General features: G+C 38.0%; 1 protein-coding gene across 1 annotated transcript in view; it reads left to right on the top strand.

Annotated features, from left to right (window-relative positions):
- MYBPC3 (myosin binding protein C3) overlaps positions 1–14,243 on the top strand; it is a 60,348-nt gene that overhangs the window by 33,932 nt on the left and 12,173 nt on the right. Inside the window, exons 21-26 of the mRNA XM_071559460.1 lie at positions 162–321; positions 2,354–2,458; positions 5,574–5,762; positions 7,768–7,902; positions 9,051–9,218; positions 10,463–10,551. Coding sequence (XP_071415561.1) covers positions 162–321; positions 2,354–2,458; positions 5,574–5,762; positions 7,768–7,902; positions 9,051–9,218; positions 10,463–10,551 — 846 coding nt within the window. The remainder of the gene's footprint in view (positions 1–161; positions 322–2,353; positions 2,459–5,573; positions 5,763–7,767; positions 7,903–9,050; positions 9,219–10,462; positions 10,552–14,243) is intronic.

The raw sequence follows: 14,243 nt of genomic DNA, 5'->3' as shown, positions 1-14,243 counted from the left end.
TCTCTTCTACATGCAAATAGAACTTGGAAAACATTACACCTTTTCAATAAGTATTATCATATTCAATAATCTGTAGATTTTCACCAGCTTACATAGAGAGTCATCAGGCTGTCCCAGGAACATCTTGCAATGACTTTATCTGTTACTTTCACTGCCCACAGCTTCTGTTTGAATCCGAAGGCAGAGTTCGTGTGGAGATACATGAAGACCACTGTGTCTTCATCATTGAAGGAGCAGAAAAGGAGGATGAGGGAGTATACAGAGTTATACTTAAGAATCCAGTGGGAGAAGATAAGGCTGATATCACAGTCAAAGTTATTGGTAAGTGAAGGAAAGAAGCAGGGCAGAGCATGAAAGCAACTTGAGTTCTCTGAAACTCACCCTTCTCTAAAAATGAGGCAGGTTCTGACCTCAGGTTTAGAAAAATGGAAAAGGATCATAAAGAGAGGAATATAATCAATCATAAATTTGGCACAAGTATTTTTTCCGAGGTAGTTGCCTTCTGTGTCAAAAGTTAAGAGAGTAACTCCCAGTGGTAACCCGTATATTTCCTTTTTCAGGTGAGCCTATCATTTCATGGATGACATTCCATTCTCAAATACATGCTTCATGCTTGTTTGAGATAAGAAAAACTCCTAGTCATTTTTGTGGTTTATGTTTTAAGTAAAGATTACTTCATTCATAACCAGTTAATGGTAAATAGAATAAAGAAGCATAATGCATCTCATAGAAGATGAACAGATTGAGCTACTCTTCAATGAGTCATAGAAGAGCTAGGAGGAATGATTTTGAGTCAGTAATTTTTATAAAATATTATAATATTTAATTTGCTGGTACCCTGGCACACATAATAAAGGCTGGGTTGTAAGCAAATTAGAAATTATAAAAGAAAATTACCTTTACCTGCAGTATTAAAATTTAGAATTTCTTGGTGAATACCTAAGTCTCCTTCCATCTTTTATAAATACTAAATCAGGACATTAGTATTAATAACTCCAAAGTGACAAAATCTGTGAGACATGCAGTCATAGTATTTTATAAAATTTATTGAGAGAAAATAGGAAACCCTTGAGCTAGCCTCATCTTACACAGCAGAATTCTCTCTTTATATTTTTGCAAAAATTTATTATGTCTGGGAAGAAAAAGGGAGCTGCATAATCACTGGTGTTTAAAGGAAACCAGTCTAGCACAGAAGCATCAAAAAGCAGGATTGGCTTTAGACCAAGTTGGTACATTCTCAGTTGTACCTGCTGTTGTTATCTGAGAAAGCTGAATCACAGAATCAATTAGGCTTGAAAAGATCTTGTGCCCAAACTATAATCATCAATTCCAAATAATTACTCGACAGCGTCTTGTCAACTAGACCATGGCACCAAGTGCTGCTTCCAGTCTTTCCTTAAACACCTCCAGGGACAGTAACTCCACCACCTCCCTGGGCTGCCTGTTCCAAAATCTAATTGCCCTTTCTGTGAAGAATTTCTTCTGAATGTCCAACCTAAACATCCTCTTGTGCAGCCTGAGACTATGTGCTCCTGTTCTGCTGCTAGCTGCCTGGGAAAAAAAAGGCCAACTCCCAACTGGTTACAACCTCCTTTCAGGTAGTTTTAGAGAGTGATAAGGATCCCCCTTAGCCTCCTCTTCTCCAGGTTAAACACCCCCAGCTCTCTCAGCTCCTCCTCATAAGCTTTGTGCTCCACTGCCCTGCTCTGGACATGCTCCAGCACAACAATGTCCTTCCTGCGCTGAGGGCCCCAGAACCGAACACAGGATTTAAGGTGCAGCCTCACCAGTGCTGAGTACAGGGGGATAACCATTGCCCTGGTACTGCTGGCCACACTATTGCTAATACAGGCCAGGATGCCATCAGCCCTCTTGGCCATCTGGGCACACTGCTGGCTCATGTTCAGCTGCTGTCAACCAGCATGCCCAAATACTTTTCCACTTGTCCGCTTTCCAGCCACTCTTCCCTCAAGCCTGTAACTCCACATGAGGTTTTTGTGGCCAAAGTGCAGGACCCAGCACTTGGTCTTGTTGAACCTCATGCTGCTGTTGGTATCAGCCCATCAATCCAGCCAGTCCCAGTCTCTCTACAGGGAGACAGATCAACTCTCAGCAGATCAACCACCTCACCCAACTCGGTGTTGTCTGTGACTTTGCTAATTCAATCCTCTCATCCAGATCATCAATAAAGATATTAAACAGGACTGGGCCCAACTCTGTCTCTCAGGATACACCACTAGTGATTGGATCAATACATTACAGAAAAAAAAGGTTTTAAAGAAAAATATTTAATTTACTTGTATAACGAAATTGAAACAATAACAACTTCCATTCATTTTCATGCTTTCTTCAGATGTTCCAGATCCTCCAGAAGCTCCCACAATCAGCAACATTGGAGAAGATTACTGTACTGTGCAGTGGCAACCCCCTAAATATGATGGTGGGCAACCAGTACTTGGTAAGAAGTCCTAAAATATAAAGTCCCCTGCAGCTGTGCCTGTATATTTTGCTGCTCTTTTAAAGTGGCACAGAAGACTTCTCTATGTTTACTCACTCAAGGAGGGCTGACCCTCAGATAGTAACTACTCTGATATGTCGAACCTTCAAACCGGCCTAGGATCTGACTCTTCAATTTTGAGGAGACAGTGCCCTCTACCAGTGCTGTTTGAATCAGAAAAGTATTTCAGTGAAGAAGTCACCACAGCACAGAAAGGTGTTATTAAAAATAGTTAAAGCTAAACATTCTCGTTCAAGACTGAAATTTTAGGTCAGTATACAGGCATTGTACTTACCTATCAAATATCAAACAGATCTGTGTCCACCTCAGTCAGTAACTCCAGATGTCTGCAATCTCAGGACTCATGCAGTACATGTTTTTTAGTGGAAAACTACTTTGTAATTCTCTTTCATACAAAGCAATGGGTCATTAACATTTTTCAATAATTTTATTGACTTTCAAATCTGTACTAAAAACTAGAGTGCGAAGTTATCATGCTATTCAGGAAATAAGCAGGCACAATTAAGAATATCACTGACACCATTTTAAGTTCTACACAGAGTATGGTGGGTTTTACATAAAGCTCTCTGTGATCCTCAGAGAAAAATAAAATAATGCACAGTCTTGAACTATTTTAGGGGGAAAAAATCCTCTGTAGTCCATATCCAGCAATTTACTTAATAAAGATCTCTGGAGACTTCCTTAAAAACAAACAAACAAACAAACAAACAAAAAAACCCACTGAAAGCTATATGAACTTCCATGGAGATATCGGGGCTAGAAATGTTCTAAAATTCTTTTAATCCCCCGCATAGCATCTGGAAGAGAGGAGTTTCTATTTGCTTTTGGATGTTTGGACTTCATTCATTTCCACAAGATCAGTCTCATTTAATTGAACGGATAAACAGGGTACTGCTGGGTCTGTCCTTTGTGGTCTCACCTCTTCTGACAGGAGGCAAGAAAGAAGTTAGCAATTTAAACTGTTATGTGCAAAGCTATATACCAATAGCTGTCCCATTACCAAAGCCAACCTCCACCTCACTGACTATGCAAAGCCCATTTGTTTTGTAAAGTTTTCAGAACACATATTTTGATGAATCCTTTGTTTCGTTTTCACTGTCAAAGGAATTACTTTGTTAGTGTTCCACTAGTGACCCTTTGCACTACCTGAGGATGTTGCTTCAGTTAGCACAGGACTGCACAGCTAATAGGGCTACAATAAAACACCTGCAGTGGGAGCAGAGGAAAAACTGAGACACAGCACTATCCATTCAAACAGAGATTTAAAAGTAAGTTAAAAAGGCAGGAGAAAAAAGGCATATGCATTCTTATCTGTCTTCATGTTGTTACAGATGGCATTGTAGGTAGAACAGATATAAAAAAGAAATTCACACTCCATCTTCACCTTTCATGGCATTTTGTGTGATTTTTATATTACGAAAACAGTATCTCTATCTCTCACACATTCTGTGCATTTGGGGAAATAATCTGCTTTACCAAATGTCACCAATACTACCAGTATTGTCATTTTACCTCCTTTTTTGCCTTTTTTTTTTAATTGCAATTCTGGTATGCCACAGTGAAAAAATATCTCCATTCTGATAGGAAACAGCTTATCTAAAGGGGTAGAAAAATAGAGACTGAGTTGATGAAACTTCTCTCAGTCTCCTAAGCTGATGAAGAGGGAAGAAAACCAAGAACCTACCAAAGGAACCATAGGTTCTTTGTTTGCAGATTTTAACGCTGTTTAAAAGCTACTGAAAACCAGCATTCCAGGAGTAACTTTATGGATTAGTAGTGATTATATAACCTGCCAGCTTAAAGGTACTTCCATCACTCCTTTCCCAAAACATTGTGTAGAGTCCCATGCTCTTCTTGCACTTCAACATAGACAGGAAAGGCTGCTAATGCACAGTGTCTGCGCCTACAGCGTGCCACCAAAAGTGCCTGCTGTTTTCCACTTCCCCTTAGACATCCCAAGCATGAATCATACTTCCCAGGTATACCAAAGGGACTTTTGCAAGTTTAATAGCCACAACCTTGGTGAGCAGCAGGGATTGGAATTACTCCCCTACACAGCTCAATTCATAAGTCCTTGCTACAGACTGATGCTATGATGGTTGACCACAGTTAAGACATTCTCTGTAATCAATGGGTAGAAACAGCCATGTGCAATACAGGCAAATACGTGGCATGTGTAAATGACTATTCAGTTTATTCCCTGATTATTCATTCTGTAGTTAAAAGACTAATACTTTTCAAAGTAAAGTTTGTTTAGAAGAAGTCAACATAGATCACATCCAGTCACACTATCCACAGCACAGAGAAGCAGCAGAAATTTAATATAGCTAGATGGAAAGAAACAGTTGATCAGTCCTTTGTAGCAGGTCAATTGGAAAATATCGTATACACATGTTTCCAATGTGGTATACAGCCATCCTCCGTATTAAGGTCTAGGAATCACAGATTCCATTGTCAGTTTTGGAAATGAGAAGCTTATCTTTTAAACTGATAACCCAGCCTTAGTCATTCTAAAAAACAGCATGTGGGAAATGCTGTGGATGTTGAGAGCCTGAGAGACATGTACTGGGTTCTGGGCATACAGACTACGTCTAAGCTGTACTACAGATTCGTTCTGCAGTGCACCCATCTCTCTCGGTTCTCTGTTATCATACACATCCACTTTCCTTCCCAAGGAAATCAGAGCAAGAAAACTAGTGAGTGGCCATGTCTCACTCCACTGTAAGACTGTAGCAAACTGGGATCTGCACGGTTTGGGAAGCACTCTGCAACTCCACCGTCTAGCATTGAACACAGAGATCTAGTTGTTGGATAAAACATTAAAAAAAAAAGTAATTGTCAAAATGTTCCTCTAATTGTTTTTTTGTTTGGAGTTTGTGCTATTAATCAAGATTGGTGAATTGCAGCAGAACATAAGAAAGATTTTTTTTTAACTGTATACCTCAACTTATAAATTTCAAGGAAATTTCTCCCTCACTTCAAAGGATTTTCTGTTTTTCTGCATGTGACATAACAATTTGAAGTTCTTTTACATCATAACAGCTATCCTTTCTAGGCTATATTTTAGAGAGAAAGAAGAAGAAGAGCTACCGATGGATGAGACTGAACTTTGACCTTTTAAAAGAGCTAACCTATGAAGCCAAGCGAATGATTGAAGGAGTAGTTTATGAGATGCGGATTTACGCTGTGAATTCTATTGGCATGTCCCGGCCAAGCCCTGCCTCAAAACCCTTCATGCCAATTGGTGAGTTTTGCAAACAAAGGATAATTTTCACCTCTTCTCTTCAATTGCTTTTATAGCTAAAAAAGAACGTGTTAGTAAAAAGGCTATCAACCACCTCAATATTCTATATTTAATCAACATTTTCCTTTTTAATCTTTCTCTTCTCTGTCTCTCATTCCTCTTCCTGAAGAGCACAGAGGTTCCAGTTTCATGAAATTGCTGATGAATTTTTAGTTGTTATAATTAGAAGTGTGACAGTCAAGCTGGATCTGGCAAGGAGAACTAATTGACAGAAATTTCTCTGTCCCTCTCAGCTTCTCTCGTTCCCTTATGGATGCAAATATCACAGTATCCCACCCAGTACTCCCTTAATCCCGGCCCTCTCCACAGCTAAAAGGATAGCTGATTAAGAAAATATTTGAGGAATGATTTTCTATAAATAATTCTTCCCAACACAGCAGTGCAGTGTCTCCTGCAGTCCCTGAGCAAGGAGCAAACTAAGGAGTCATCAGGAAGCCTGCCTGCTAAGACCTTTAGGGAGAAGACCCACAAAAATACAAATAGCTGGAGACTAAAATGACTAGAGTTGCAAAATCTACAAATATCAGTGAAGGGGGACAGCCTGCTGAAGGAGATAATGTAAAAGCAGATGATACAGTGAAGGAGTCAGAAGGAAAGGCTGAACTGCAAGAAGGGTCTCTTAATTCTGGATTTCAAACACACAACGACTGGTCTGCAACAAAAGAGGTCAAACAAGACCCATCAAGTGGAGCTACTGAAAAAAAAGGTCCAAAGTTTTCATGGGATAGGCAGAGTTTTGCTTGATTAAGGATAAAGTTCACACTTACTTCTTCAGAGAAGAGGTTTGGGGTTTTGATCGTGTACTGTGTGGTTGTGTATGCCCCCAACTGCATTTGCCTTCTGTGTGCTGTCATTGCTGCCATGTGAATATGAAAATCTTTGACACAGTTACAGAAATAAAATTGGGTGGTATTCTTGGGGTTTGTTGGGGGGGGGGGGTGGTTTTGGTTTTGAGGGTTTTTCACAGTAATTTTGGGAACTAAGATCAATTTCTATCAGTTTCGCAAATTATAAACTTATATTTAACTTACTTTGTAGAACTTGTTATGTATATTCAAAAGATGTTCAGTGTATGCCAAAAGTACCTTCCTTTAACATGACTGCTTGTATGCCATGTATACTAAGTTTTATTGTGTGCAGTCTAAATGTTGTTTTGAAAAAGTTATCTTTCTGTTTGCTTTTTGGAATCAATTATTTCACCGTAGCACTTGTGTATATTTTGGATTCTCAAGTGAGAGGTTTTCTTGATTGTTTTTTAATTAGTAGACAATAGTCATGCTGAAGAAGTTTGAATTTACTTAGTGGTCTTTCTGAATTATGGGTGTATAAAGAGCCATGATACACCCATTCTGGAGAGATATGAAAAAGTTATACCTAAATCAAATTAAAATTCTTCACCCCCAAAATATTTTTCTCAAGTATGTCTCCGTTGCAAACGCACAAATCAGAACTAGTGTTTCTGTAAACATGTAGTCATAACTTTTGGTCATTTTCTCCACTGTTAAGGAAAATGAGTGAAGTCAAATTTAGCCACTGATGAATTTGGTCCTCTGAATATGTGATTTTTGTCCAATTGCAATCAGAGTGTAAGTACAGAATACAAATTTTATGTATTTTTATTTCTAAACTTTTCTGCAGACTTCTGATGACAATTTGACTCCCTTCTAAAGGTTTCTATTTTCAATGGCTTTTTTCATAAGGGAGTGTCTGTGAATAGAAAGTATCTTAACCTCTTGTTCCCCTTCCTATTACAAGAATCTTATGCTGCGCTTCTATTAAATGAAGTATTAGGTGTTAGACTTTACAAATCAGCTTCAGCTAGATTTATTTTAATAAAACACAGAGTGGTATATAAATCAGCTGTTAATCCGTCCTTGGATAACCTTTGAATTCTCATAGTGCTCTTGCTATTTCTCAGAATCTACTCCTACATATTTTCTTACAGCTCCTCCAAGTGAACCAACCCACTTTACAGTGGAAGATGTTTCTGACAGCACAGTTGCCTTGAAGTGGAGGCCGCCTGAGCGGATTGGAGCTGGAGGATTAGATGGTTATATTTTGGAATACTGCAAAGATGGATGTAAGTGAGCATGAGTATTAGGCAGCAGCAACTGAACATCTTAAAAACACTACAATTGCAATAACTTCATTGCAGTACATCAATAACCTAACCATACCCAGTATAATTAAGTTTGAATTTAAATCTATGTCTGACATCCTTGTCAACCATCACCATACTTACTACAATGTGATGGTAAAACCATGAAAGTCACATCAAATACAATGTCATCTTTACAATCATCATAATTTTTAATACAGATAAGGAATACAAAAATATTTTGCTGTTCTGTAGTCACTACTATACTTTTGTATTATTAACAAATTGCATATTCCTTAAAACCAATATACTAACATGACTGTGATAACATCAGTCTAACTTTAAAGTAACTGTTACCTTACCTCTTTTAATGCTTGTGCTGATGATAAAGAGCGTAACAGCACCGTAACTACAACACTTAACATGCTGTGATGCTACAACATAACATTTATGTCACGAAAGTCAAACAACAAATTTATAATCACTTCATTAATGAAATTTTCCCTGAAAATAGGCTTGATTGCCATACCCACACCAGGGGGTTTACAGGGTACAATTTATCCAGAAATAATTTCTAATCTTTAATGAGACATCATTATGGAATTCCAAGAATCTCTGTGCCATTGTCATAGAATGATTTTTCAGTCATATTTCTGTGCATGAAGCACTAAGAATTCTGTTCTATGGTGTCGATTGAGAAGTAAATAGCAAATTCCAACAGGTATGTGCTCTATTACTGTTATCACCATATGTGGCTCTCACCAATCTGTTTGGACAGCCACAGGAGATATATTTATTCCAAGAAAAAATTTAAATTAAGGCCTCACTTTCTTGATAAAATTACTTCCAAAATTCTCCCCCCTCCCTTGTAATGAAAATAAATGTCAAGAAGTTCCACAGCTCTAGGCTCTGTAAAACAGAATGCCAAAGGAACTATCAAAAGATGATTCCCTTATCCTTAGCTGTTTTGAATAACAAAGTGTAGAAATTCCTTAACTCTATGTGAAAACACATCGACTCGATCCAGAGTTCTTTTTCCAACTTTTTTTATTCCCATTCAAGTGCAGTGTTGCAACTTAAATTCGTTTTGCCCTAACCCAAATTACAAGATGCAAATACTGTACTTGCAGCTACAGAATGGGTTCCTGCACTTCCTGGCCTCACTGAGCGCACATCTGCACTGATTAAAGACCTGGTCACAGGGGACAAACTTTACTTCCGTATAAAGGCTATAAACCTGGCTGGTGAGAGTGGAGCCGCAATAATAAAAGAGCCTGTTACTGTTCAAGAAATCCTGCGTGAGTATCTAAACTGAATAAATCTTATTCATTTATTTCCTCTGGTCAAAATTCTGCCTTCATCTAAGAATAACACTCAAACAGCTCTTTCATTTTGACTCAGTTCCAAATACCTTCTGTCTCAGAGAACATCACTGTAATGCACAGGTCTTATCTTTCTAAAGCATAGCTTTTAAAATAAAATCCTACTTCTTATTTTCAAAATATGCGCATTTCACCTCTTGCAATGACACTCAGTATTTAAGAAACATATTTTTTCATATTTAGCTCTCTGTGTTGGCTACTGCAGGAGATCTATTTACTTCATTGTCCTAGATTATTAATTAACACCCTATATATCACCCAACAGCAGTAGATTATAACTCATTTGACTAGAGTCCAAAAGGCATCAAGAGCTGCTAATAGTGGATTCCTCAACCTTGGCTCACACAAAGTGTCTGCCAGAGTCTCACTAACAGTAAAATGAGCCAGTGTAAATGAAATGAAATTATAATGCACCTCAATACCAAATGGTCATGGAGACAGACACTCCAACTGTATGTTAAGAAATTATTTCTGTAAATGACAGGGAAAAGAATAAGTATCACATGGAGAACATAGGAAGCTTTCCGGTGAGGTAGAGGAAAGTAGAGACTAGATGAAAAATATGCAGTAAGGTACCTTCTTTGATAGTGAAAAAAGTAAGCTGCTACAATGAAACTCCACTATCTTAAAGAAAGAACTGTAATTTAATTACTGTAGAAAGATAAAGGAAATCCATCAGTTGCTCTGCTTTCTGAGTATGTCCATAAATATCTCCAAATGGCAGCTTACAAGGAGCTGCAGGATCAATATAGCAATAGATAAATCATAATCTATAATCACTCTTTTACTCCAATACACCCTTTGTCCCATCCTTTCTACTGAAATTAAAAGGTTCTCCCAAGAAACAAAGTCCACAGAGAAGGCTCACATCCAACAGAAGTCATCCAAATTTGGCATTTCAGATGTGATGTAGTTTCACAAATCCAGCTGCCACTGAAACATGCTCAGCTGTAAATATATTACAGAGACTTGATACTAAATTTTTATCCAGACAAATACATTTGAAAGTACTTAGAGAATGAGCTACTCCCTAGAAGTATAAACAGTGTTTCCACAATTGCTGAAGTCTCTTTTCTTTGGTGTTTTGCCTTATTTGTGCTATAAGTAATATTGCAAATTATCAAAAGTTTTGTATTTAATGTATTAATTTTTAACTGCAGAGCGCCCCAAATTCTGGCTGCCACGCCATCTCAGACAGACTCTGGTGAAGAAAGTGGGTGAGACAATCAATATTGTGATCCCTTTTCAGGTACGTAACAGCTTCTATTTTGTCATGGTTATTTATCATTATTTACCTAAAATAGTATCCCTTAAGCAATTTCCTATAGCTTCACTGCTTAAGCAGTTTTACTTAAGTACAACTGATGTTTTGGGCAACTCTCTAATGCTTGGGGAGGGGGAGGGAATCACTCTTTTTTCAGCTGTAATTTATTTACAGTCAGAGTTTCTTCCTTAATCCCTCCTTTTGGGGAAGAAGAAAATGTACGTAGTGTTAAGTAAATGCAAGCCCATTCTTGATTACTGAGCACAGGTTGCATCTTAGAGAGAAGCAGACAAAAGTGTATGAATTCAGCTAACTACTCTTCTGGAGCCAAAGTAGATGATGTTACAGGACAACATCTTTGCCAAAAGTGTGTATGGTAATTTCTGAAAGGCTGACCACAAAACATGGTTTGCACATAAACAGAAGATCACAGTTAGCTCCTCATAGAATCTGTGTGTGTGTATACAAGGAACAGCTTGGGCCTTACTTTACATGAGCTGAAGGTGTAAAAAACAGCATGATGAGGATTATCAAGGGTGCATGAAAGTAACTACACATGTCACTATGGCATGCACGAAATTGCTGAAATATGCACAAAGACTGACCTATAACCAGTTCCCCTGTCTTGGCAACTATCTGACTATTCCTAAAACACCGCATGTATTTTTTCAGATGCGAGACTACAATAATCAATACAGTGGAAGAATTAGTGTGTGCAAAGAAAGGGTTTTTAAGTGAGACATAGTAAAAGAAATTGTATGTTACAGATTCTGGCTGTGACAGAGACATCCTCAGTAATATATCATTTAATCAAATTCTCATTTAAAATTTCAAGACACTAAAATTCCTCTACTGTCCAGGGTTGACATTTATGAAAATCGAATAATTTAGTGAAGAGCTTTGAAATTCTCATATAAAAGACACTGGAGATATGCAAAACATTTTTTCAGCAAAGGAGATAATATGCACATATCACCTAAATGCTTTTGTTTAAACAGTATCAACAGGCAGTTGAAGCAGTACCAACTATTAGAGTAAAATCTATGTAAACTTAAATGTACATGTCTTTTTGCCCTGTGGTTACTGGGCTACATGAAAAGTTGCTTTTTCACAAAGATATATCTAATCAGTACACAATTGCAGCTCCATACATGGAGTACGTCTTGATTTGCATGCTTGCATTATTTGAGTGTAATTCCAACCTTATTTTTTTTTTCTTTCACATTTCTTATCTCCAAAACTGCTAAAATGGCCCTTTCACTGGGGTCAAGCGAAATGCAAAATTCAAGATTTGTGCATCTGCTATTTCTGAGTAATGTAATTCTTAAAAAAACCCCTATATTAAATGAACAGATATTTTTGCTGCTTTGATGTCCAAGTTGAGGAAAATTTGCACAAAATTGGCAAGCTGTTCCATAAGCAGAGAAACGGATAAAGTTTAGCGTTTGAGAGATTTGGGTCTTATGTCTCCTTGTGCTGGTTTTGGCCCAGGCAGAGTCAATTTTCTTCATCATAGCTAGTATGGGACTGCATTTTGAATTTATGCTGGAAACAGCACTGGTAATTTAGGGGTGTTTTAGAAGCCGAGCCACACACACACACACTTACTGCTGAGAGCAGTGCACACACAGAGTCAGGGCCTTTCTGCTTCCCACAGACTCCAGCAGTAAATTGGCTGCTTAGTTGCTGGCTGGGGCTAAAACACAGCACCCCATATCACTCCCTTCCCAGCAGAGTAAGCCACCTCCTCTGATTAGAGCAGCCTCCCTGTAATGTTCCCAGAGATTTGCCAGCTCTTTGTCCCACTCCCCTAGGTATTCCTAACTGATATGCCCTTGGTTTCCTGGCTGGAGAAAGTACATGTAGCAACTAATCCAGAGCTTCATTATTCTTGCCTAATCATTCAACTGTTGCCAAACAGAATGGATAAAGACAAAGTCTTCCCTGAATTTTCTTCAGTGGGGACACTAACTGAGGTTTGGGTATTTCATGCTGTCATCAGTTTTTCACAGAACTATGCTAAGCTAAGTGATTTCTAGTGCTCTGGCAAATGTGGCCAAATTGAACCAACTGATTCAAAAGTTATTTGAGTAGCTGACTGCAAAACATGTGCTGGTATAAATTCTTGTCTCCTAAAAGATAGGTCATAACATTTTTTGTTAGCCTTATCAATGAACACCAGATTTTACTCTGAGACCAAAGCCAGAGAACTTCAATTCAAGAGGTATTTTTTGAGAGGATTCAATTTGTCATAGCATTGAATTGCAGCTTTCACAGTACTAAGAATTGTGGCTATAGCTATTTAGAATATGTAAAACAGATGATCTTCCACAAAGAAGGAAATAAAAAAAATCTTACCTTTTGTTTTTTAAAAAAATTTAAGTCACTGACCATTTCTATTGCAGAAAAAACTTTAAGTAGATAACAATTATCTGTTATCTAACAAAAGTGGAAGTCAGTGTCTTCTACTCTTTACAGTTTCTGAGCAACCTCTCACCAGTGACCTCTGCGGTCACTACCGTGAAATTCTATGGAGCACATTGTCGAGGTATCCTGGGCTTAATGCTGCTTGCAAACCTATTCAAATCTTTAGATCAAAATGTACAGAAGAGAAAGTACAACACTGTTACTAACCCTCTTCTGCTGAGTGCATGAAGCAGGTGGGACATTCTGCTGAAAGGAAGGAAATCGACACACTCTTCCTTCAAATTTAACTACATGAGCACATGATTGAAGGGATATTACGTGCTACTCATGGATAAAATTCACAGTATTACTGAACAGCCTTCTAACCCATTATATATGTGTGAATATAAACATCTAAGTGCATTTAACTTCATCCTTCCCTGGCTGTGAACTCCCTGAAGCTTCTCTGGTGTGCTATTTAGCCACTCTGTCACTCACTGTTCTCTCTCAGATTACCTATTATACATTGCAGAAATCCAATCCTCTGACATATGTATTAGGAACATGCTTTCTATCTGTTTGTGCTTTTCACAGTCTATAAATACAAGGGTATATGAAAACCAACACTTTGAACACTTGCAATCCTTCCCTGGCACTCAGCACATCAAAAAAAGAGGTGGTGTGACTGAACATATCTGATCAACCACACTAGAACACCAGCAGTAACAATCTTGTAATCAGTCTGAAAACCTGCCAAGTATTTGTCTTGACAAATTAGAGATTCAAACAAAATGCCCACATAATTACACCATTTTAAGCCGACCATTCCCCTAGCCAATTCTTTCAAGCAGAATCCTCATGTCATTTTAAAATATACACATATGTGGGAAGTAAAATAGAGTCAGTTCTTGTCAAGTTCACCAATAAGAAGACATGGATATGGAAAATAAAACACAGACCAACCCAAGCCCTTTTCCTTATTCAAGAAATTCCATGTCTTCCAGCTGAAGAAAGGAAGCCACCTCTTCCTCTAATAGCTTTTTATAAGGGTTCTATGAAATGAGACTAGGGTAAAGGTAAGCTATAGAACTGGACAAAACTATTCTGTATCTATTATTTCAGAGCTACAGGCCTGAGGTGCTTCTGACTGTGCTTCTTTACAGAAAGCTGTAGAAAAATTTACCAGACAGGGAAAATGAAAGATACAAAAGCACTGCTCATTCAAGGTTTATTATCAGCCCTGATGTGAAATAAATTACAATATATCTGAT

Source organism: Pithys albifrons, chromosome 6 (assembly GCF_047495875.1).
Source record: "Pithys albifrons albifrons isolate INPA30051 chromosome 6, PitAlb_v1, whole genome shotgun sequence".
In the NCBI taxonomy this organism is placed as follows: Eukaryota; Metazoa; Chordata; class Aves; order Passeriformes; family Thamnophilidae; genus Pithys; species Pithys albifrons.
This window is presented reverse-complemented; position numbering and strand designations above follow the sequence as displayed.